The following is a 26,155-nucleotide window of genomic DNA, read 5'->3' as shown; positions in this document are numbered from 1 at the left end:
TTTTCAACCTGGGGCATCTGATGCAAGAGCATCCAAGGACACAATCATCTCATATCATCCAACATGGCTATATTCCCCTTTGAGCTATTATGAGAAGAAAATGAGGCTACCAACCTTCCTTTTGGATCTAGAAGAAGGACGATTGAGACTACGTACAAGGAAGATGATGAGTTCGTGACCTCCTTACGTAGTTGCACTTTATTCGGAGTCCAGACGAGATGGAATCGGCTAACTAGGTCATCAAAACTCTAGATTTGGTCTTTTTATTTTTCTTTTATTTATTTTAAATTTTTAGAATTAGTTTCCTTTTTTAAAAATTAATATAGATTTTATCTATTTCTTTTTCTAGGATTAATATTTTTTTAAAAAGTTAGTTTAGAATTATTTTTTTTTAAGATTAGTTCTTTTTACTTTTTCTTTTTCTTTTTCTGTTGTCGCTCCTTTGTATGGTCGACCAAGCATCCGCTAATATCTTGGGACACCATGTACTTGGAAAAACATGAAGGGAGATACGGACTACGTAATCTCAAGACATGGAAATTTACACTATTGTCCAAGTCCTCGTGGAACATCCAACGAACGGATTCCCTTTGGGTGTGGTGGGTTCACCACCAATATCTCCACTGCACTAATATGTGGGAGTGGCAAGTGAAATAATCTAACAACCCCCTCATCAAAAAAACTGATCAAAATCTACCAAACAATCTAAGAGGGGGCCAATTCTGAGCAAGCTGTGGCAATGTTGAACTCATGGTTCGATCTAGAATTGTGGCATGGAACTGCTGCATATGACTTCTTTATGCCATGGAGCAGCATAAAGGAGTGGGCAGCAATTGTATGAAAGCCTTATATCATGCCAAAGCACCAGGTCGTCATATGGCAGCTTGCAAAAGCAAAGTGCGCACCAAAGTCAGATTGTCGTATGTAGACTGTAAAACCTATCCACTGTACCAACAGGAGGACGAGATAGCAAACCACCTTTTCTTCATGTATTCCATCATTGAACCTCTATAGGACAGGGCTCAATGTTGCCTACACATTGGGCACAACTTTAGGATGACATCAATCTTGTTGGAGACATTCCAATATCAATATCATGGAGGGAGTATGCCCAACAAAGCTCGCGATTTGGGTGTATCTTGTATGATCTATTGGATTTGACAAATTCGAAATCGATATCAATACAAAGGCAATGTGCCAAACATTGAGAGGTTGTTTAGAAAAGTTCAAATGCATATCTTTAAATTTTTGTGTTCCTCGTGTAAGTCCTTAATCAATTTTAATATAATTTATCTTTATAAAAAAAAAAAGAAGAAGAAGACGGGCTAACCTGTGGCGGGATAGGTCGGCCCATGACAGGCCGACCATTTGACGGGCCGGGCTGGGCCATCCCACGAGCCCATTAAAACATATATATATATATATATATATATATATATATAAGATTAAAATTTTTAAGTTTGAGAGATGGATTAGACGGGCCAAATTACTTTTTCATTATTTGTTTATAAGAACTCTAGCATTTCTCAGAAACCAAGCTGCGAAGCTTTAATGATTCCTTCATTTATTTGCCATAAACATGAAACGAGAGCCCTTGGAATCAGGACAAGAGATCAAATTGGTCTGATGCCAGCCTAATTAAATTGTACTCTAAAGATTTCAATGTCATATTTTTTATGAAGAAGATTTTCATGCCTTAGTTTTATAACAAGTCGAGGTAAAAGGAAAATTCATCGGAGTCGTCCTGGGAAATTGCCATTTTAGTTTTAAGTGTTGGGAGAAATAAAATTTCTCAACCCGTGCTAATCCAAGCCTAACGTGGACCAATCCATTTTTAAATAAATTAATAAAATTTTAATTCAATATACTTAAATTGTTTAATAGATACGGATTGATCCGATAGACCCCATCTAAATTGACGATTCTAAATGATGTCACAAAAAAAAAATAATATAAGAAAGGAAAGTTTGAGGATACTAGGTGAGATTAAAATATTAATAAGTTAGGATTAACTTCTATTAGACATACAAGGAAGTCATCCCACTCTCAACGTGATATAGATCCATTTTTAGTCGGGATGATTTAGTGGCTAGCACATGAGAGTTTGAATCTTGACATAGTTGAGATAGATATCTCCCTTATATGATAGTCACTATTCCCAAGGCTAGTAGTCGTTCGTGATTTATCTCTTCCGTGTTGGTCCTGGAATGAATTGATTGGAGCGCTGGGAGTGAGTATATTTATCTTTTTATCACCATTTTTAGTGTAGTTGGGACCATAATACAAGTCAAAGAGGAGAGTAGTTAACTAATGAATTCAAAATAATGAAGATATGAATTTGTTGAGTTTAAGGTATAAGAGTATTGTTATAGAGTAACTAATGGAGTAATGGATCGATAAATTTGAAACCATAAAGTTATTATTTGAATGTAAATAAAAAAAATTTACAATCAACTAAATCACTCAATTGGTGCATATGCAGTTGACTAGCGCAATCAACTGATATTAAAATAGGAATCTATTAATTACACTAGATCCAAATAAAGCTTCGACATAAATCAAATTCTGACTAGTTATAGTGGAGAGCATCAAACAATCAACTATTTGGAAGATTTTAATCACAAACAGAAACCTTATGAAGATTGTTTTGGGGAGGCTTCATGGACAACTTTTAGAGATATATTCAAGGAGATTCTTAGACAAAGTGTTGTTGCATTCCAAACCCTTCAAAGAGAAATTCAAAGCCAACAAAAGCGACCAAGCAATCAAATTCTTCTTTTGTAATTTATGTTTATGTACTATTGTTGTTGTTGTTTTTTGTAGTTTTATATGTTACTAAGAATAGGACTATGATAAAATATTTCATCTCATAAAGGCATTCAAAAAAGAAAAAGATAGCGATATTACTTGAATGGATCCACTGACAAATTAAACACCATGGAATAGAAATCATGATTCTAAACCACAAAGGGACCGGTTTGTATTTTTTTTGTTGCGTTTGTTCATTTCATTTCCATTGCACAAACTACTGATTTGTAGACAAGTACAAAAGCGAACAAATAAAATTAAACACATCTATTTAGCTCTCCCTCTAATTGTGACAATCTGATCCATTATCTTTGAATTAAAAATTAGGAAGCTAAAACAACATTTTTTTTAAGTTGACGAACATAGTTTTGGTTGCTCAAACCTTGAGCACTACCGGTACTAAACTCCTTAAAACTTCAAACTCACCCAAATAAGCTCTCTACGTATCATTCCCAGCGACACTCTTCACACTTGATTGATCATTTGACGTAGGCGCAACACATGGCACCACACTCGATCAACATAAGTAATCGCATACACTAACAAGCAAACCATCAGGATGCCTTTCACACTTAGGTTGGCTTTGGTATGCATAAATTGAATTGAATAGAATCTGGAATGAAACTAAGACAATGGAACGGAAATATAAATATGATCCATTCCATTCTTTTGATTTCATTAATAGAATTCGATAACTGATTGAATACTTTATTTTTTGTTTTACCCCTTTGTTCGTCCATTTTTTTTCCCCATCAGTTTAACTTGCATGATGCATCTGATTTATTTTGGAGTGTTTAATTTGCCTCGTCAATGTTGGAAAATCAGTAACCTTTGCAATCATGTTTGATTATGGTGTTTGATGTTTAGGATCAAACCTGAGAGCTGAAAGGAAAGCGAGATATCCTGTAAAGTAAACCTACCTCTTTGATGACTGACCTCAGTTTAGTAGTACAGAATCTTTGATGATTACACATCCTAGACTTATCTTAGAAATGAAAATGCGTAAACTATTCTAAAACATAATGTCAAAATTGCCTTATTTTTCTACCTAAGCAGAAAATCGTGGATTCATTTTCCAGCTCCCTTGTTTTGCACTAACCTAGAGTAAATGCATATTTACACGAGATGTATCCTAACTCTGGTCTTACAGGCTTTGAAGGAAGCTTGAATTTGGACTATCCACATTTTTCTATACTTTTCTCCTTATGCTGGTTTGGAAACTACTATGCTGTCTACTAACTGATCAACTGCATCACCCATTAGAAACATTTCTAGCTTGCTCATTGACTTTGCTCATTTTCAATAATCATGGAAGCTGCTGGATCGTGTTGAGTATTCAGAAACTAATCCATGAAACATGGATGACTTCTCTTCCAGTAACCGACGTGGGTTGTTGAACTCAGCAACTCTACCTGGGATGCATCAGCCAATAAAATGTTAAAAAGACAAAATGCCAAATAATGATTGAAACAGTCAAAATGAAGTATAATTAAGAAATCGCGTCTTAAGAAATAAAGTCAATGATCCTCCAAAAAAATGTTCCCACAACAATAAGGATAGTTCACAATGATGTTATAGGAACCATTAGACAAGGATAGTTCAGAATAATGTCAAGGAGTGACTCAGAAACTTAGCACAAAATACTGCCAATATGTCACATATATAAAAATAAATCAACAACAAAAACAAAGAGAAAGCAGTCAACAAAGATTCCATATATATATATCTTCAGATAGAATTGATATTGAAATTAGCTCGATTAGAACTCACCATCGCTAAGGACTAAAACGAGGTCACTGTCAATAACTGTCGGTATACGATGTGCAATGGTGCAGACAGTACACTCTCTGAACTCTCTACGTATTATCTTTTGGATAAGGTTATCTGTGGCAGTGTCAACTGAGGCTGTCGCTTCATCAAGCACTAATATTCTAGCCCGTTTGAGCAAAGCCCTGCCTAGAGAAACAAGTTGGCGTTGTCCGACACTCCAGTTTTCTCCATTCTCGGAGACTGGAGAGTTCAGAAATGACAGTTATTAATCCATAAAACATGATGAAACTGTTTAAACATTGTATGCAAATAATAGAATAAAGCTACAGCAACCAGATGTACTTTTTCTTAGAATTGCATGGTATGCACATTGCAACAAGTAAAATCTGTAGTGAAATTTCTTGTTCTTTTACGGAATATAGATATGAGGAATCTAGGTCGAAAAAAATAGAAATCCACAATGTGGAGGATTCAAACATGCCAATCTATGCTAACATAGGCTAGAATCAAATCTGCATGACATGCATGAAAAATACTGATATGTACTATCTGCTGAATTGTCACCCTTTAAACTGGTTCAGCCATACCAATGGGTACCCAAAGAAAAGGCATAACAGATGCTATTGCAAATTTGCTAGTTTCATTGCTCTTACTTTAATCTTTTCAGAGCATTAGAATTTTTATATGCGAGTATATAGATGAAAAAGAGCACATAGACTATAAACCTGAAGGAAAGTTATTTTTCCCCTTGTTTCTCCATGCAAACAAGTAATATATACCTGGAACATCAAGCTTTTCTCTCTTATGACGGATAACATCTCCAAGCTGACATTTATCAAGTGCCTAGGGACAAAAAGGTACTATTATTATTACTATTACTACTACTATTATTATTACTATTTTAATATACAACAACAAAAACATGTAGTCTATTAAACTAACACCTGCCAGATTTCATGATCAGAATGCTCTTCAAGAGGATCAAGATTGATCCTGATAGTACCCTCAAATAGTGTTGGCTCTTGGGGAATGATGCTAAGCTGAGAACGAAGATCATGAAGGCCAATGGTAGAAATGTCTATACCATCAATGATGATTTTTCCTTCTGCAGGTTCAATTAGGCGGAACAAGGCTTGTATAAGAGTGGATTTACCACTTCCAGTTCGCCCAACAATTCCAATCTTTTTTCCACCAGGAAACTTGCAGCTTATGCCGTTAAGGACCATAGGTAAATTGTCTTTATAACGGGCCTTTTTTGACATTGAGAGGAAAATCAAATTAATCACTATCAGGTAGTAAAAGTGACAACATTCATTATGTAGAAGAAGAGGCTTCTATGCATACAATTCAGCAGCATGTCCAAATTATGTGTTCAATAAAGACAACAATGTAGGTATGCATAAACATGAATTGACTTGCTAACTATCAAATGTCTTCTATGAGAGCAAGTAGGAAGTCATGAACATTTAAACAATATATAACTATGTAGGGATTCAATCATTCTCTAATCAATTATACACATGTTCTCATAAATATGGTTCTTTCTTAATCGATAGCTTTTCTACCACAGAATTCCTTTCCAAGGAAACCAGTAATGAAAATATATACTTCATGTGCATGCTAGATGGAGAATGAACAGATTGTCTTCTGAGATGACTATGTCAGATTTCTTGTTCATGCCAACTACCTAGCAAGGAATGTGATGGATGGGAAATCCTTTGAAGTAATACCTCATGGTTTAGTCAGAGTGACTAAAATATGAATTCAGGATTCCAAAATAAATTTAATTAATTAGTCTCAGAACACCAAAATGAACTTCGAAACAAACCTTGAGATCAATTAGTTCAATAGTTCCAGTCTGAGGCCATGAAGATGCAGGGCGAAAATCCTCAATGATAGTAGGTGCTTCACTTGGGATCTGACAATATTGATGTATGCGCTCAATGGAAATTATTTTATTCTCAAGTTTACAAAAGCTCAATATCCACCGTGATAAACGAGCATTCATATTTAAGCCATAGGTAACTGCTAGACCTGCCATACCTACAGCATTAAAGTAAGTTTGTAAATAGAAAATATCAACCATAGAATCATACAAAGATCATTACAATATCCATTAGAAAGAAGGGGTATAACTTAAGTTGTCAGGTCCAGTGTGCAGCAAAAATCTATTTCATTGTATTCTGGGTATAATAATGCATAAACTATACATCCATTTCAAATAGATGACCATAAATTGTCTCCCAATTTTGTGTGCAAACTTACCAAAATATATCATTCAAGTCAATCTTGATGTGCCTAGGGAAGGTTGTGTGGTTCCTATTCATCATGTTTTTAGTGTAAAAAAAAAACTCCTGATCAAACTTTCTTCATTTCTCTTTTCTCTTTCCTCCCATTCTCCCAATTCCATTATGGTTCCACTTGTTGATGTATGAATTTATGTCATCTTGTCAAAGGCTATTCTTGCTACATAGACTTTTGGGGGGGTTTAAGCTAAGTGGTGCTGGCATCAATCTGTTTTGGAGATGGTGCAGCTTGATAATGGATATGAGGAGGGTTTTTAGTTGGGAAGGGAGGAATAAAGAGGTTGGTAGCAATATCTCTAGGAGCTATGATGACTTTAGAGCAGAGATCAGTAGGGTTAAGCTGAGAGGAGAGAAAATGAAAAGAGAGAGCAGTTGGTGTTACCACGACATTCATTTACTTTGGAGATGCTGGTGACTTAAGAATTTTGTTAGTGTGTTTGATTCAAGGAATGGGAGGGAGGGAGGGAGGAAAGAAGAAGAGAGCTGGAAAAGTTCAGGAAAATAGTTAAAGAAATAAAGTTTTGACTTGAAGCATACTAACTGGGAATCTGAGTCAATTGTACCTCTGCCTCCATCAAGTGTAAGTGCGAGATTCTACCAAGTTCAAATACCACCATGACAAAAATTCATTAATTAATCCTATAATTCATAAAAATGATGTATACATACTAGGGTCGATATATCCATGTGGAAAGCTGACAAGGAGTGCCATGCAGAAAGCAAATACAAATGTTGAGAGCAATTCCATCCGCAAGCAAAGCCATTCAATAGCTGCAATACTGCAGAAAAATGGGCGTGCAAAGCTATCCAGTAAGTATAGATTTCTCTTCATAAAGCGTTTTTCTTGACAAAACCCTCTAATTATAGCAGCTCCAGCAATAGATTCTCCAAAAAGATGAATTACTGGGGATTTTTGTATGCTAAGAATCCGCACTAGTTCCCTTGATGACGCCATGTAATATTTCTGCAAAGACGAAGAGTTTTGAGAAACAATTAAGTAACCAGGGTTGCAATTCAATAAGAAAGAGCTCCCTTATCTATCACACATAGACATAAGTAGAAAAAAGATGAGAGTATAAATAGATTTATTGCTAAATGGTGGCAGGCTGTCTGAAGCTTGCTTTCCCTGATTTTATTGCTTTCAATCAACATTCTTTACGAAAAGTATACATATCCAAGATAGTTCGATATTATATGGAATTGCTTTGTAAGTATCATTTAAAGTGTGGGCCTCCAAAAAGTGTTTGAGTGGATTTGCATAAAGTTTTTGGTCCATTATGTAGAAAATTTCTAGTAGTGATACTGAAAAATTTGGAATTCCTCATGCTATGGTGAGATAGATTGAGCTTGTATTTGTAACCACAAGTTCACTATAAATTTGAATGGAAAGCAAGTGGGAGATTCCAAAAGTGTCATAAGTATTAGATAGTGATGTCATCTCTCAGTTTATTTTTTGTAATTCTTTTTTCTTGCAAGTGCAATGCCCTCCCTTGCCATGTTCCCAACCTACTCTAGTCCAGGGTAACTCTTCTTGGAGGTTCCCCAACCATTAGGTCTATTAGGCGGGGCAAGGGGTTCCGGAATACATTGGGAATATGGCAGAACTCGAGCCCCCACCTAATAGACCAGTTTGATGGGGCGATGACTGCTTTCCTTGATTTTGTTATGCATGACCAAATGTATATACTTCCTCTTTTGGGTGTTTGGGGTTTACTCATGTGTACATTGGCGCTCATATAAGGGCTTTCCCTTACTAGCTCTGGCTTCTTTTTTCATTTGTGCATTTGAAATAGCTGCTCCCACTTAGTGAGATATGACTTAGTTGTTGTTGTAGTAGTTGCAATGGCTAGATGAGGAGGCAAATCAAGAGAGGTTAAAACCCCATATAAAATGCAACGGTTCTATCAATGCCATGATTTGGCTTTTCTCTATAATAGATTCAGCATGTGTGAGGGATATTGGCTGTTAGAGCTATTAGATTGGCGAGATCATTGGTGTAATGGATTTAGCCCCCTACTAGTAGTTCTAGATTTAAATTTTATCATAAGCCTCTGCATAATATTAAAGTTCTTTCATAAAAGATAAGCAATAGAATGCTTTTTCACCAAATTCTACATGCTATAAGAGGTCCTAATCAAGGGTTAAGTTTTTCAAAGTGGTATTACATTAAGTGGAGGTCACTTCTTTGCCCTATCTTTCTCTCTCATGCAGATTTTAGAGGCATAACTTCCTCATGGCCTACATGAGTAGGTTTACTTGAATAGTGAAGATCCTCCTTGCCAATGTCATTTAGGTTGTTTTCGCTTCATTTTCACATCTCCTCACATGTACAAATCTTCTATCATAACAGAGCCTTCAAAAAACTTTGTATCTTCAAGATCCATATCCTCTCCTGTAGACCTTCCCTTCTTAGGTGAATTATGAACAGAGGATAGCCCTAGCCAAAAATTCCCTACTTGTATGACTAGCAACATCACTGTTTGTGCATGATTGATGTTACTGCCACCTCCACAGACCATCTTGTGTGACACCCTTGCCTCCTTGATGAAGGATTTGTATGGAGCCCTCTTGCTTCCGCTCCATCTAGCAAGCTTATTCTCCAAATATAGCCCAACCTTTACTCTTCTTTCATGTCATGTGTGTTGCTCATTCCTGCTCACTCCTATATGTATGGAATTTGTGCAAAGTCCAAGAGAACCCACAAAATAGAGAACAACAACCTCCCTTTAAAGATATGAAACTCACACAAAAGCTTGGAGGCACCACTACTACTGGTGTTTACTTACAACTAAACAAAGATAACTAGCTTTTGGTCTCTAGGACTTCTAGGAGATGAAAGTGTTACCACTACAAATATTTAATTACAATCCAACATCTTATTGATAGTCACACCTTATGTGAATGTTACCACTGCTGATATTACTCTTTGCTCATGACTTACTAGTTTGCTAACAATAACATGTCACGCAGATGCACGCAACATTGCTACCATCTTTTGTTAGCAACTTGACTGGCATGCAAGTGTTGTCCTTGTATGTTTATGAGAGTGTCTTTAGTTTATTTAACAAGCTGGTCATAGATGGTATCTATGCTCCGTAGAGGAGTATTAAAGAATTTATCCAAGAAATTTATTTGATAGGGTTATTGGTCAAGTGGGTTGTGCATTAGTAGTTCCAAGTTTAAGTTTTTGTATGAGCCTCAATATGAACAAAATGATATTAGAAGATATTCTTCATCTAATTCATTGTGAGTCTTGTTGGTTGGCCTCTAAATATTTCCGAATTGCTTTTGATATATATCATTACATATTTTTATTTAGCATCTTACTAAAAATATATTTTCCTTTTATGCATCTCCTTTTCCTTCATGTTTATTTTTATAAAATAAAGTAATCATTGCAATGTATCAATATATTGAACACTAGCATTCCCCTTATGATCATAGTTAGAGATTAAATAACATTATTCTAAAAATGATTTAAGCATAGGCAAAATGGAAGGAACCACTTCACCTAGTGAATAGGTTTCCCTTAGATGAATATTCCAAAAAGCATTCCAAGCTACCCTCCTAGGAGCTCTAGGCAAGCTGTCCAAGCAAGTTAATTAAAAAAAGGTTTATTTTAATTTTCTTGATAGTTTTATTCACCTAGAGAGAGCTAAACTAAATTGTTATGAACTTACACAATTGTAGCATAATCCTAAATTATCCACATTTTTATATTGTAGCATGACAGTAATTTGAACTTATATGTGAGATTCTTATGTGTTTTATTGAGATGTGCCAATTTGGATTTTTGAATTGTATGTTTAGTTATAACTTGTTTTGTAATGTTATGTTTTATTTCATTGCAATGTGAAATATGATGTGTATTATTGTTGTTAAGTGTTTAATTAGCATTTATCACTTGTTTACCTGCGAATATAAACTTGTTTTGTTTTGACTAATAATACACTTTGTAATCGGACCAATTTCAGATATGTTATCTCCCCTGTTCGGGGTCAAACGGTCTTCACTGGTCTCGAACCAGTTTCAGATATTTTATCTCCCCCGTTCGGGGTCGAGCGTTCTTCACTGGTCTCGGACCAGCTTCAAATATTTTATCTCCCCCGTTCGGGGTCGAGCGTTCTTCACTGGTCTCGGACCAGCTTCAGATATTTTATCTCCCCCGTTCAGGGTCGAGCGGTCTTCACTGGTCTCGGACCAGCTTCAGATATTTTATCTCCCCCGTTCAGGGTCGAGCGGTCTTCACTGGTCTCGGACCAGCTTCAGATATTTTATCTCCCCCGTTCGGGGTCGAGCGTTCTTCACTGGTCTCGGACCAGCTTCGAATATTTTATCTCCCCCGTTCGGGGTCGTGCGTTCTTCACTGGTCTCGAACCAGTTTCAGATATGTTATCTCCCCCGTTCGGGGTCGAACGGTCTTCACTGGTCTCGGACCAGCTTCAGTTATTACATCTCCCCCGTTCGGGGTCGAGTGGTCTTCAATGGGACCAGCTTCAGTTATTACATCTCCCCCGTTCGGGGTCGAGTGGTCTTCAATGGTCTCGGACCAGCTTCAGTTATTACATCTCCCCCGTTCGGGGGTCGAGTGGTCTTCACTGGTCTCGGACCAGCTTCGATTATTTCATCTCCCCCGTTCGGGGTCGAGTGGTCTTCACTGGTCTCGGACCAGATTCGGTTATTTCATCTCCCCCGTTCGGGGTTGAGCAGTCTTCACTGGTCTCGGACCAGCTTCAGTTATTACATCTCCCCCGTTCGGGGTCGAGTGGTCTTCACTGGTTTCGGACCAGCTTCTATTATTACATATCTCCCCTGTTCGGGATCGAGCAGTCTTCACTGGTCATAGACCAGAACATCCGAGCATCTACCTCCCCCGTTCGGGGTTGAACGATTTTTAAGGGTTTCGGACCAACTTATCAGAGCATCTATCTCCCCCAGTCGGGGTCAAGCAGTCTTCACTGGTCGCGGACCAGCTTATCGGATCTCATATCTCCCTCGTTCGGGGTCGAGCCAGCTTTAATGACCACGGATCAAAGTGTCCACTGGTTTCAGACCAGGATATCTCACGGGCTCTATGCCCGCTCGGCTAAAGACTTTCGCTTCCGTGCGTCTTTGATTCACGGTCTACACTTCCGATCAGCTCACAGGTGATGCGGCCACTCGGCATCGTCCCATTCAGTACCACTCGATTGCCAGGTCGACATTTCACGATCGTCCGTTCGATATCCTATGGGTTGCTCGGTCAGCACCCTTGCAGTCATCTGACCAGTATCGCTTGACCGTCCGTTCGGCCACACGCTTGAGCTAGGTCACACGCTCGGCATCGTCCGCCCAGCATCTATCCACCCGATCGACATCCTTCCGATCGCCCGTTCGGCATCTTCGCGGTCGCGGGCTAGGCATCGCTTGTCCGCTCGGTCTACTCGTTGTCCAGCGTGTCGCTTGGTCTACTATCCTTGCACTCGTCGCTCGCCTGTTATTTTGCCGCTCGTTTGATGTTTATCGTTCGCTCGGCCTCGAGTCAGTTATCGACTTGATCCGCTTGGCATCGTTGCTATCTCATGCGACACCATTATTATAGCGACCGCTCGCGTGACATTGTACATTGTGTTCAGCAATTTGACTTTGGTATCAAGGGCGGTTCAGCCCTTTGCGATGGACTGTCCAGTCAGTCGGACTTACGCCTCCTTCGACTAGACTTGAAGGGGAGGCTTGTGATGCGGATATATTGAGGGGTTAAAGGGAATTAAGGGAAAGAGGAAGGGCAGTTTCGTCATTGGACAGGAATAGGGTTTTTCTTTTAAGAAGGGCACTGTAGCACCTGCAGGGGGGAGGCTTGGCCCGACGCCAGCCAAGGAGAGGCCTGGGTCTGCCCCTCTCACGCCCTTCGCCGGCAACCGACGAAGCCGCCGGCGTGGTCCTCCTCCTCGCCTCCACCTCCTGTTCACTCCAACGCTGTCACCAAGAAGAAGGGGGGTTTCTTCGTGCCTCTGTTTTTCGCTGCTGCAAAGAGGAGCTAAGCTTATTCGACTGCTCCCTTTCTCGCCGCCACCTCCTCTCCCTCACGCCAATGCTTGTCGCCCTTCTCCCTACCCGTCGCGCCACCACCGGCTACTCCGCCCAGCTCCTCGACGGCCGCGAGGTTGGCTTGGTGGTCATCCTCGTAGCGCTGACCGTGCCAGCGCTGGCAGCGCGGCGACCCGGTCGCACACGTCGCTGCTTTTCCTCAGTTCACTTTCTCCTTCCTCTTAGTCGCCGTCGGCGAATCCAACACCGGCTATTGCAGAGATGCTTGGCGCTTCGAGGTGATCGGTGGTCTCCTCGGTTCCTTGTGACACTCTCGGCACCTAAAAGTAATTGAACCAAGTTCGGGATGCACTTGTGCTCGAGCTACAGCATGCTTGTTTGTAATCTTCTGGAATTAGCTACAGTAGCATATGATTCATCTGAACCGCCAAGTGAGAGGTGTAAGTATCAGGTGAGGTACGCTAATTAAAGGGCCTATTCTATAAATCTGTATAGCTACAAACTGATTGAGTCATTGTATTTCGCTCTCCGCATTGCTACTCCGATTGTGAGCCACACATTGATATCATTCGGCCTACGTGCCGTGTGTCGGCCTGCGAGCCGTTATTATGTCTCGGCTTACATGCCGCCTTCTGGGTCCACGCCGCATTGGATTCAGTGTCACCGTCCTCCGGTCTGGCTCCTCAGCTGACTCACATCCATCTACTCGCCAGGGCTGCGACGACTCGATCAGCGCCTTAACCAGCTCATCCATCCATCTGAGGGCGCCCGAGGCCGGGGTACGTTCCTGTACTCATATCTCGTTTACGTCATTATTCTACTAGGCATTTATTCGACTGCTTATATATTTGTGGAATTCACCTCGAGCACCGAGGTACCAGAGACCGGGGCAACCCGGTCGATGGCTACAGGTATTGTTGACCCGAGGATTCCAGGCGACTTGGTCAACACAGGAGACAAATCACCATCCGGATCATGGGGATGCGGTCAACCTTCCAGACACATCACAACGGCAGGTTCGTCTTCTCAACTTCCCGACAGGATCATATTCCTACAACCCAAGCTTCCTCTAACTCTAACTCTTTGTGTCATCCGTTTATAGCAACCCGCCTTCGCCCGGGGAGTTTCACAACAACAACAATCATAGCTTGATCAATCCATTGTTGCAACTAGTATTTTCGAGACACAACCTAAGTGACTCATCCTCCCTCACTCTATAAAACCCCTTAAGAGATAGTTTTGTACCCTTAACTTTCCCGTAGAATTGCTCGCTTCCCCCTCTCCACCTCTTCCTCCACCCATTGCATGCAATATGACTTCCCCTTGTTGATCGATCCATATCTTGGTAAGTCATTAAAAGGGCTTGGATTTGGTTTAGATTGCTACCCTTACAATTTTATGCCTTTGAAATTATTAGGGGAAGCATCATTAATTTTGATTAGTCAATTTCGACCCCCGGATAAGATTAGTGATAATGTTGGAGGATCAACTTTTTAACCCCTAGTGCCCTCGAGCAAGTTCTATGATCCCATGCATTTGAACAATATAAAAATGGAACAAACAAATTGAAATTTTTTTTTAAAAAAATTCCAAATGGAGAAGGATGGATGATGGTCAAATGTGGTAATGTAGATTGCCAAGAGAAATTTTAATTCACAAATCAAACTATAGAAACGGTTCATTTGCACAAAAGGTCCCAATAAAAATCTAGATTCTATCTAGTTAAAAGCAAAAGAAAACCAACTTCTCAATGCAAAATGGTTAGGAGGAATCATTGTCCTCATCAAGCAAAAACAACGAATAAAAAATCTAGTTTTTCCAAGCTGCATCTATCTATTACTTTTATACCTTTTTTATTCAATGGAGCTCCATTTGTTGTGATATTATACATTTTCATATAAAATTATTTGTCCCAAAATACAACTTTGCTATAGCTGTTAACAAACAAAGGGAAACAGTATTCCACAAAAATATTTCTCATATGGTATTCAAAATGATCAAACAAGATTAGAATAAAGAACCTAATGGAAAAATAATGTAGACATTTTCCCGAATATAAAAAGGGCATGAAGCTCTGGCCAATGCGGGTCCCAGGGTAGGGTTTATCATACATAGCCTTACCCTATTTTGCAGGAGACGATTTCCGAAGACATTTTCTAGAATATATATGGTAAAAAATTAATTATATAGAAAAGTGCTTGCATTCTAGAAATTAATTACCTGCATCCATAAGCATACTATTGCCATTGGAACAAATAGAAGCAGCACTTGCCAAGTGACTTTGGACATAACTCCAACTATACCAAGAAGTTGTATTGTCGTTGCAGCAAACCCACCTAGTCTGAAAGGTATATCAAGATCCATGACGGTTTGATCCACCGAAACCTGATAATTCAAAGAGAAAATTAGAAGAGAGAAATATACCATATAATGCCACAAGTATGTTCAGTATTGCCTAGGAACAAAAAGAGATGCTTACTCGATTAAGGATTCTCCCAGCTGGAGTAGTATCAAAGAATGACATTGGAGCTCGAAATACAGTCCTAAGCATTCTCAGAAACAATTTCTGTGAAGCTGCTAACCCAAATGTAGCTACAAGAACAGCTCTAATAAAAACAAAGAGTGAACTCCCAAAAGCAAGGCTCATATAAACAACTAAAAGAAGCATGCTATCTGCTTTTGGTTTGTCTCCTCTAGTTTGAGGATTTGCCCATGCCATCCACCAGTTGCTTGCTATTTGGAGCACCTGAAATATTACTTGAGCAAGGATGATCAAAGGTATTAGTGTTCCTTTGTATGCTGCAGCCATATATGACAAGTATACTTTCAAGCTAACTCTTCCTCTTTCACGCTCCTCTTCCTGAGACAATAGTTTCTTCCTCATGCTTTTGACTTTCTTTTTCTCTTTTACTGCTTTTTCTTTAGATACTTGTTCATTGTCTGGTATTTCACTTTTCAAATTGTCAATGTTACTTGGACTTTGTGTTAATCTTTTACTTGAGGTGACGGAAGAGTTAATATCAGTGGTTCCACTTGTGTCTTCCAAAATATCCATTGTTTCAATTGCTTCAAGGTGAGCTGAAACTAACGCATTGAAGTCGGTGCCAGAATGCAAGAGCTCTTCATATCTGCCAGCTTGTATAATGCGGCCATTTTTCAGGACCTGCAAAGAAAGTGAGTGACTTTTCTAAACTATCATTTTCAGGATGGAACTCAAACACAGGGATAATTATCAATTCAACAGTACTTTACTAAAATGGTATTAATTTTAGCATAGGGATGAGAATTTTCTAAATAATCCACAGGATCAATAACATTAAGTAATTAAAATATTTCATTAAAAGTTAATAGCATTGAATAACTTATTTATTCAATAGCACCTTACTAACATGGTATTAATTTTAGTATAATAATGGGAATTTGCTTGACATCAGCAAGGGCTAGATCAAAAGATTCCTGAATTGAGAAAATTATAAGAAATAATGGAACAATGAAAGTTTAGTTAAGGGTACATGTGTTGGAACTAAAGATTTTATGATAAGTAGAAGAAAATTTGAAAGTATGAAATGTAGTTTCAGTTTAAAAAAAAAAATTGATTGGATAGTAATAGTTAAAATGGATGAATTTGAAATAATTTTATCATGGATCTATTATAAAAAGGGGATCTTTTTGAAGACGCCATTAATAGGATTAAAAAATGAGAGGGGGAAAAGGAGAGGAGCTTTTAGAGTCTTTTATGTGCTCCTCTTAGGTAAAAAGAAAAATTTTATGACTTTGGTGCCGCCATACCTTATTGATTCAAGGGTTGGACTATTAAGACGCAAGCCACATAAAAGCCTAATGTACTAGAGACAAGAATGTTAAGATGAATATATGGAGTTATAAGAAACAATATCCAAGAGTAATTAGGTATATTAAAGAGTAGGAAGTGATGATAGGATTAAAAAAAATCTTAATCTCACATCTCATTTTCATATATCATTTCCAAATGATAATTATTAAAATAAACTTCAATACCAAGAGGTTCCATGCCTAAGCATCTTGGCATTTTTGTTTTGATTAGACTAACACTTAGGACTTAACATGATATTAGAGCAAGTCCCTTCACTCCAGCAACATTTGGCCAGAAAGAAGAAATATTAAAGTATAAGTCACAATCCGAAGGGTTTCGTTCCAATGTAAGGGGGGATGGACTCCTCGCTGACAATAATATCAATTGTTGCATCATAACCACAACATGATAGCACATAACCATGAAATGATAATAAATGTTAATTTTTATTTATATTAATCAAAAGTCAAACTGACATAATATAAATGGACTCATGCAACAGAAAAGTATCATACTCCAATAAAATTCCATATGACAAAAAACAATAATGTGAATATGCTAAATAGTAAAAAAGGCATTTACTACAACTCATCTCCAAAGCGATCGTCGGGGATCTTTGAATATGACCTAATTAGAAGATAAGATCCACCTTAAATGATCGTCTCAACTCAACAAAACTGGAGGAGGCCAAAGAAAGTGGAGCGCGAGCATACAAGTGCTAAGTGTGGCACAAAGGGATGTACATGATATAATATCTCGTAGAGGAAAATAAATAGGAGACAAAAAAAAGAGACCATATATTTGAATTGTTGCTTTAGGCCTTTAATCCATTAGTGTGTGATGTGGGACTACAAATCATTAGTATATAAAGAGATGTCCTCTCATTGTAGCATTTCCCAGCGCCCCCGCCAACCCATCCCAAGGTCAACACGGAGGAGGTAAATCACGGGCGGCTACTAACCTTTGAAATAGTGACTAGCACATAAGGGAGGTATTTACCTTGGCTTTGCCGAGATTCGAACCCCAGACCTCATTGTGATATGAATAGGGGGCCACATCCTCCTACATTATGCGGACATCAAACATACTTGGTGATTGCAACACTTTTGTTGTTTTATGAGATATATATTCATATAAAATAAAGATGGATAATCTTAAAGAATATAAAAGAGAACATGAGATAAAAGGTGAACTTACCTAAGAGAAAATAAATAATAAATAACAAAAATTGGTCGATTATATTTAGTAATAAGGAAACAAAAGTATTTAATACGCTAAATACTTTATTTTCCTCTATGAGATATTATATCATGTACATCCATTCTTACCTCACTTAGCACTCATGTGCTCCTCTTCCTTTAAACTTAAATTCACAAAGTTGAGGCAATAACTTGAGGTTAGTCTTATTCTTCGAGTTAGGTCATGCTCAGAGATGCTCGACAACTACTTTTAGAGATAGGTTCTAGTGTCATGTCTTTTCACCATTTTGTATATTCACATTATTGTTTTTACCATCATATGCCTTTTTACTTGAGTTTTTTTATTGCAGGAATCCATTTGCATTATGTCAACTTGAGCTTTCAGATTTATATGAACAAAATTCAACATTTATTACTATTTTGTTATTGTCTATTTCCTACTATGTGCTATCTTATGGTTATGATGAAATGATTGACACTATTATAAGAGAGGAGTTCATCCCATATATAGGAACTAAGCTCTCTGAACAAGGTTGACAATTTGAGTTTGAGAGTTTGTGCCATACTGTATTCTTGTGTTTTCTCAATTTTTGATTTGCATGGATAGTGGTGTTGTAACTCCGCCCATGATGACCGGTCATGGTCGGTCCCAAGTCCGGATAAAGGAGGAGGGTTGCGTTAGGTTACCAATCAATGTCAAAATTATGACAAATATTCAATGAATGGATCCATTAAACTATTGTGCTAATGTTAGGTTGTTCCCCGGAAGGAACGCGTTGCAAGGTCCGACTGTAACGTCTCGGCAAGGATCGCTACATCTCCAGAACTCGAGTGTAGTGCTAAATATGCAAGAGTTCGCGTTATAGGTCTAACTGTAACGTCTCAGCAAGGACCGCTACATCTCCATGAGAACTTGAGTGTAGTGTTAAATAAGCAAGAGTTCTCACACCATATGTTGGATAAGAACAAATATGATAGGAAAACTAATAATCTAAGATTTGGAACATGGAATATAGGAACTCTCACTGGTAAATCAATGGAGGTAGTAGATATGATGATTAGGAGAAGAATTAGTATTTTGTGTGTGCAAGAGACAAAATGGGTAGGCGAGAAGGCAAAGATGATAGAGAACTTGAGTTTTAAGTTATGGTACACTGGACAGAATAAAGCAAGAAATAGAGTGAGTATTATTGTGGATAGTTTGTTAAAGGATGAAGTTGTAGGAGTAGTTAGAAAAGGGGATAGAATTATAGCCCTTAAGATAATAGTGGCGAAAGAAACTATGAACATAATTAATGTATATGCACCACAGGTAGGATTAGATAAAGCTACCAAATCAAGATTTTGGGAGGACTTAGATGAAATATTACAAAATATTCCACCAAATAAAATGATTTTAATAGGGTGATTTAAATGGGGCATGGTGAAAGATGAGGAATATGAGAGAGTACATGGGAGTTATGGGTTTGGAATGAGGAAGGGAAAACTATATTAGATTTTGCGATAGCATATGACCTTATATTAGCTAATACGTTTTTTAAGAAAAGAGAAGAACACTTAGTCACATTCAAAAGTGGGAATAATAAATCACAAATTGACTTTCTTATGATTAGGAAGAAGGATAGAAAGATTTGTAAAGATTGCAAAATCATCCCTGGAGAAAGCTTAACTACCCAACATAGGTTAATAGTGTTGGATATACGCCTCAAACATGGTATCAATAAAAAAAAAATATATACGATTCCTAAAATTAAGTGGTGGAAGTTAAAGGATGAGAAGCAAAATATATTTAAGGAGAAGGTAGAAGTACAAGCATTAGGTGAAATGTAAGATGACTCTAATATAACATGAGATAAGATGGTATCAAAGTTGAAAATAGTAGTTAAGAGGGTACTCGGTGAGTCAAAGGGACATGCACCACTAGGTAAAGAATCTTGGTGGTGGAATGAGAAAGTACAAGAGAAAGTGAAGGAAAAACGAATAGCTTATAAGGAATTATATATTTGTAAGAACAAGAAAAACTTAAAAAAATATACAATAGCCAAGAAAGAAGCTAAAAAAGTAGTGAGTGAAGCAAAAAATGAAACATTTGAACGATTATATCAAAAATTGGATACAAAAGAAAGGGAAAGAGACATTTATAGAATAACTAAAGTGAGGGAAAGGAAACAAGAGATCTTAGTCGAATAAAATGTATTAAAGATGAATGTAATAGGGTACTAGTAAACGATGGAGAAATAAAAGAACGGTGGAAGAGGTATTTTCATCAACTTTTTAATGAAGGTTTAGGTGACCAATTTATGTAATTTAAGTAGGTGAGCATAGAAATTTTAATTTTTATCGTAAAATTCAAACTGAAGTAAAACAAACTTTAAATGAGATGCAGAATGGAAAAGTCGTTGGACCAGATGATATTCCGATAGAGGTATGGAAGTGCTTAGGGAAAGAAGGGATTGAATGGCTTACAAATTATTTAACATGATATTGAAAACAAAAAAAATGTCTGATCAATGGAGGATAAGTACTCTAGTTCCCTTATATAAGAACAAGGGAGACGTACAAAATTGTGCAAACTATAGGGGTATTAAACTAATGAGTCATACTATGAAACTTTGGGAAAAAGTAATAGAAAAAAGATTAAAGAAGGAGATCACAGTGACAGAAAATCAATTTTGGTTCATGCCTGGAAGATCGACAATAGAAGCTATACATCTTCTTAGACAATTAATTGAAAATTATCGGGAGCAAAAACAAGATCTACACATGGTATTCATTGACTTAGAAAAAGCTTATGATAGAGTCCCAAGAGAAATTATATGGAGAATTTTAGAAAAGAGAGGTGTTATTGTAACATATATTGAACTAATTAAGGATATGTATGAGGATGTAACGACCAGAGTAAAGACTTCAGGCAGAGTAACTGAAGCATTTCCAATAAAAATAGGATTACATCAAGGATCAGCTCTAAGTCCCTATCTTTTTACACTAATTATGAATGAACTCACTATGCACATTCAAGACACAGTACCGTGGTGCATGTTGTTTGTAGATAATATTATTTTGGTTAATGAAACACGTGAAGGCGTAAATGCTAAACTAGAATCTTGAAAGGAAATACTAGAAGGGAAAAGTTTTAAGCTTAATAGATTAAAGACAAAATATATGGAATTTAAGTTTAGCAATATTAGAAGTAATGAAACAATTGTTAATATACGAGAGGAGGAGTTGCCCGGAACCGAGAGATTTAAATATTTAAGATCATTTTTACAAAACAATGGAGAGATTGAGAGAAATGTCTTACATAGAATACGAGCAGGATGGTTGAAATGGAGGGGAGCATCGAGTGTTTTAGGTGACCGTAAAGTAGCTCTTAAACTTAAAAGTAAGTTCTATAAAACCGCAGTTAGGCCTGCTATATTATATGGAGCTGAATGTTGGGCTATGACTCGAGCACATGAGCATAAGATGAGAGTTGCAGAGATGAGGATGTTAAGGTGGATGTGTCGACATACGAGGATGGACAAAATAAGAAATAAGAGCATTAGAGAGAAAGTCGGAGTTGCATCTATTGAGGAAAAACTCCGAGAGACACGTTTAAGATGGTACGGACATGTACTTAGACTATCAATAAATGCTCCTGTTATGCGATGTGAAACTATAATAAACATGTATATCAAACGAGGAAGAGGAAGACCAAAAAAGACTTGGTTAACAATAATAAAACAAGATAAAATTTATTTAAATATAAATGATGATATAATAGGAGATAGAGCTCAATGGCGTAAAAGGATTCATACAACCAACCCCACCTAGTGGGAAAAGGCTTGGTTGTTGTTATTGTATGGATAGTGATGTCGTCTTTAAATATGATAAATGTGTATCTTTGAGCAATAAGTTTTAAAATAGTTATGTAACATAGGCTAATGGGTCAATTCTCTTCCAAAACAAGTTGTGACAAAGTAGGAAGAAAGGAGAGAGAATTCTACCTCGTATCTCCAAATAAGTTTTTTTTAAGTATTTTCAAATACCAAAAGGTCTACCATCTTTGTGCCTGGATATTTTAGATTAGACTGGACTCCTTATTAGATTTTACAAATTGTAACTACAACAGATTATAAAATGAGAAAAAATAACTTGAAATCATGATTATATTTGAAGGCAATTAATAGATTCTATAATAAGAATATAGATATGATATTCTTAGAATATGTAAGAGATTGCGAATAGTTTATGAAAACATCAACCACCGTAATAAAATTATAATTTAATTGATCTGAATATTAATAATGGTATACATTGTGTAAAGTTTAATGGACAAATAAGATTCATATAGACGACCCCAAATCATTGAAACAAATGCAATTTCATGAGGATAGGTGTTGGAACTTACTTAATTGACAAGAGGGTGAAACATTTGGTTGTCGTTGATCTCAAGACAAATAGAGAATCCTAACAATTGAACATAAGGATGAAGAAGACAAAAAAAAACAAAAAGATAATTAAGTGAAATGTATGCCAGAAATTTATTAAAGCAAAGAAGGTGTTGTTTAGTGTAACAGATGGGATAGTGATGAAGCTACATAAATGAATACATTGGTAGTTTTTCTATCAAAATTAACTTGCAAATATTTTAAAAGAACAAAAAGAAGTTATTATCCAAATTTTTATAAAAAAAACACTGAAATCAGATACATAAAATAAGCTATTAGTATATCCAAAGCATTGCATACCACTATTTTATCAGCAGCAGGTAGAAACTCAACTTGATGAGTAATGTAGATGACAGTCTTGCTAGCTAATGCTGTTAATATGTATTCCTGTATGAGAGCATAAGTTGTCAATCATCATGCTAGAAGAAACGAAAAATATAAGGATAGCAAATTCTAACCGTAAATAGTTCGCTCCCAGTGTGAGCATCAAGTGCACTAAAAGGATCATCAAGTAAATAAATATCTGCATCTTGATAAAGTGCTCTAGCAAGCTGCACCCTTTGTTTCTGGCCGCCACTCAGGTTAATGCCTCTATCTCCTATCATGGTTTGATCTCCATGTGCTAGCAATTCCAAGTCCTTCTTTAGGCAGCAAGCATTAAGAACACTTTTGTACCTTGGTTTATCCATTGGGCTACCAAAGAGAATATTCTCCTCTATATTTCCAGATTGAATCCAAGCTGACTGAGGTACATAAGCTGTAGAACCACTTATCCTAACCTGGAATTTATGGTCAATCAGGTAGTAAAAAAAGATTTACAATTAATAAAAGATTGAGGTTTGAAAGATTACACACCTCGCCAAAGGTTTTTGGTATCTCACCCAGAATACAGGATAGGAAACTTGACTTTCCAGAACCGACTGCACCACAGATTGCAATAAGCATGCCTCTTGCAACCTCTAGTTGTATATCAGTAAGTGTGGGTGTGGCAGAGGAGGTATCCCAACAAAATTCTCCATCTTTAATTTCAATTGCATTGCTTGTAATACTCAGTGGAACATTTATAGTAGCATCTTCTGATAATTCTTCCTCCTGCAAGAACCCAGCTATGCGGTCCAATGAAACCTTTGTCTGAGCCATCATAGAAACCAAATCAGGAAAACTCCTAAGAGGGTCTTGAAGAATCCTGAAGGTAGCTAATGCTGAAAGAACCCCACCAGCTGTAAGATGATGACCTAACAATATAGAAGTAGCAAAAGTAATAACTGAGATGAATATAGGAGATCCCCAAAAAATAAATGTAATAAAAGACTGTGCATAAAGGGCCTTCCGAAGCCACTTGAATTCAACATTCCTCATCTCCTCTAACTTCAACCGGTAGAGGTCTTCCCAAGCCTGAAGCTTCAAGATTCTCATGGTCTTCAAACATTCAAATGTCTTCCTCATTCGTTCATCCTTAGCAGCCATTAAATTGTCCTGATACTGTTCTTGTACCTTGGCAAGAGGAATTGTAACAATAATAGAAAATATGGTAGCTAACAGTGTTGCAATTGTTTCAATCCCCACATTTTTATACAGGATTGTTAAAGCAAGGATGATTTGCAGTGGAAGCATCCATATGTCGTGGAGGTACCATGAATAATCACCCACTCTCTGCACATCTACTGCCATATAATTTATTATCTCACCACTTGTGTGACTTTGCCTTGCTGAGCTGGATAGTCTAAGCCCTTTCCTATAAACCATCGGCGTTAATGCTAATCTAACATGCATGCCCAATATGTCTACTCCTATGTACCACTGCCGAGCAGTTATAGTCTCTGTCAATTTAGCAGCAAAGAACACTGAAGCCAAAATGTAACCCTCATTGCGAAATACTATATTGCCACTCAAGTAATCAACAAAGTAACTAATAAGATAAGGACCCACAAAAGAAACTGCAGTATTCAAACCGGCAAAAACAGCATTTAAGGCTGCTTCTTTCCAGAATGATCGGAAGATCGACAATGCCAGTGACTGTGGCTTGTTAGGGTTCTCCAGTTTCAATTTTTGCCAACTTGCATTTAATATTTTGTAGCAAGTTTTAGAACGATCTTGTTTAGCTAGCAGAGGTATGTCCTTCAGCTCTAGTGGCCTTTTTGCACCCAATGACAGGAGTGGGTCAAGCCAGGACAGAGTGGCTAGGCTCAAAAGGCCTGCCTCACTGTAAGGGGTGACTCTAAGGTAGCCCACCTCTTCAGCAAGCAATGGTTCCCTGAGGTCTTGATGATCCCTGAGTGGTTCTACAGCAGTGATACCCCTAAGAGAGGCAACAAAAAGAAAGGCAAGAGCAGGGAATGAAGCATAGTTAGACAGCATGTGCGACTGTAAACTAATTGAATTAGCTAAGAATTGCTGGGTATCAAGGTAAGCAATGTAGAAACAGAGGATGAATGAGAAGAACCACCATAGCCTAATCCAGAATGGAAATTTAGCCACTGCCTTGAATTTACAGTGGAATACCGATGCAACCAGCACAATCCAAGCTAATGCTTGAACAAAAGGAAGGTACAGAAGACTATAGTCTCTGGATTGGGAGTCTCCCCAAATCAAGTTAACTGTTAGATACCCCAGCACAAGAATCTGAAGGAAGAAAATAAAGCAGCAGCAGAAAGCCGTGACCTCGAACCAATAACCGACCCTTGCAATTGCAAACCGACCGAAACCTGAATCCCCATGAACAGGGACTGGGTTCTGGCTATCATGTTTGAGAGTAGGGAGGTGCCGGATGGTGCAGGCGAGGACTCGCCGTGCGGAGGCAAAGAGCAGGAAGAAGAGGAGCAGCGACGTATGTACGGCGACAGCAATTTGATCGGGGAAAGGGAGGCGTCGGAGTGAGCTGATGAAGCCTAAAGAAATCATTGTCCGCCCGAAGATTGGATTTCGACGAGAGAACTCAAACCGGAACGAGCGCAAGAAAGGATTTCGGCAACAGGCATTTCACCATCAAGCTCTCCAACATCAAAAAGCGATGACACGAACCCAGAAGCGGCAACAGGTTGCAAGGAGATCGATGCCTACTCTACAGCAGGGCACGACACATTGCACATGGGAACAAAAACATCACCCCCCAAGCTAGTCTGTCAAAGAAGGGGAAAAAACAAAAAACAAAATTGAAAAGTGGCGCATAGGGGAGCAAGGTAAAAGAAGGGAAAACCCCCTATAAAGAAAAATGAAACAAAAAAATTTCAATCTTTACCGTCTTAAACTGAATCCCTTCTCACCGCTCTCCGTTTGATGATTCCAGGGAAAGTGATTTTAGGAGTCGTGAGGCGTGGCAGGGACGCAGAGCCGGGGAGTGGGGCTTGGTTCGGCGCTCCAAACTCCAATTCCTTCGCTTGTCGTCGTTTTCCAGCTCTCTTCGCAACGCAAAGGCAAAGCTGATGGGATGCCGCGGTTAGGCCAAAGCGTGGGTAAAGGAGGAGGAGCAGGGGCAGCGGCATTACCTGGTCCCGGAACAAATCAAGTGGCGGAAGAAGTGGGTGTTGTCGCCATGGCAAGTCTTGAATAGGCAAGACGGAGAGGTGATCACGGTACCAGATTCGCTTGGGGCTTCACAGCTTGCAGGCTAATGTAATAATCAGGAACCGTGCGGATATTTAACAACGAGATCAAGAATTTAGCACACAGAATATTTAATGATAGTTGGCAAATTCTTCATGGATTATGCTTCAGAATATGTAAAATACAAAAGATTCTGGCCAGTGGGCGTTCGCATGAGCATGTCGAAGAATCTTGCATGGA

At 38.1% G+C, this 26,155-nt stretch overlaps 1 protein-coding gene across 1 annotated transcript; it reads right to left on the bottom strand.

Annotated features, from left to right (window-relative positions):
* Window positions 1-3,709: 3,709 nt before the first annotated feature.
* Window positions 3,710-26,155, bottom strand: LOC121992371 (ABC transporter C family MRP4-like). The gene is made up of 13 exons (XM_042546690.1): window positions 25,858-26,155; window positions 25,611-25,791; window positions 23,228-25,491; window positions 22,831-23,151; window positions 22,673-22,759; window positions 15,391-16,074; window positions 15,132-15,296; window positions 7,554-7,848; window positions 6,407-6,621; window positions 5,523-5,828; window positions 5,358-5,421; window positions 4,579-4,818; window positions 3,710-4,220 (listed from the first exon to the last, which is right to left on the bottom strand). The coding sequence occupies exons 3-13, from the start codon at window positions 25,271-25,273 to the stop codon at window positions 4,108-4,110; spliced, it is 4,536 nt and encodes a 1,511-aa protein (XP_042402624.1). The 5' UTR covers window positions 25,274-25,491; window positions 25,611-25,791; window positions 25,858-26,155; the 3' UTR covers window positions 3,710-4,107.

The sequence above is a fragment of the Zingiber officinale genome, chromosome 6B, assembly GCF_018446385.1.
Source record: "Zingiber officinale cultivar Zhangliang chromosome 6B, Zo_v1.1, whole genome shotgun sequence".
NCBI classification, from domain to species: Eukaryota; Viridiplantae; Streptophyta; class Magnoliopsida; order Zingiberales; family Zingiberaceae; genus Zingiber; species Zingiber officinale.
Note: the sequence above shows the minus strand (reverse complement) of the source record. Positions and strands in the feature narration are given on the sequence as shown.

Bases quoted from the DNA above. Each gene is read 5' to 3' on its own strand.
- LOC121992371 (XM_042546690.1), bottom strand. From the start codon at position 25,273: ATGATTTCTTTAGGCTTCATCAGCTCACTCCGACGCCTCCCTTTCCCC. The intron at 16,075-22,672 runs GTATGCAATGCT...CTTTCTTTGCAG, and splicing joins CTGCTGCTGATAAAATAGTG to GTCCTGAAAAATGGCCGCAT. The intron at 4,221-4,578 runs GTGAGTTCTAAT...GATGCATCCCAG, and splicing joins CGTTTTAGTCCTTAGCGATG to GTAGAGTTGCTGAGTTCAAC.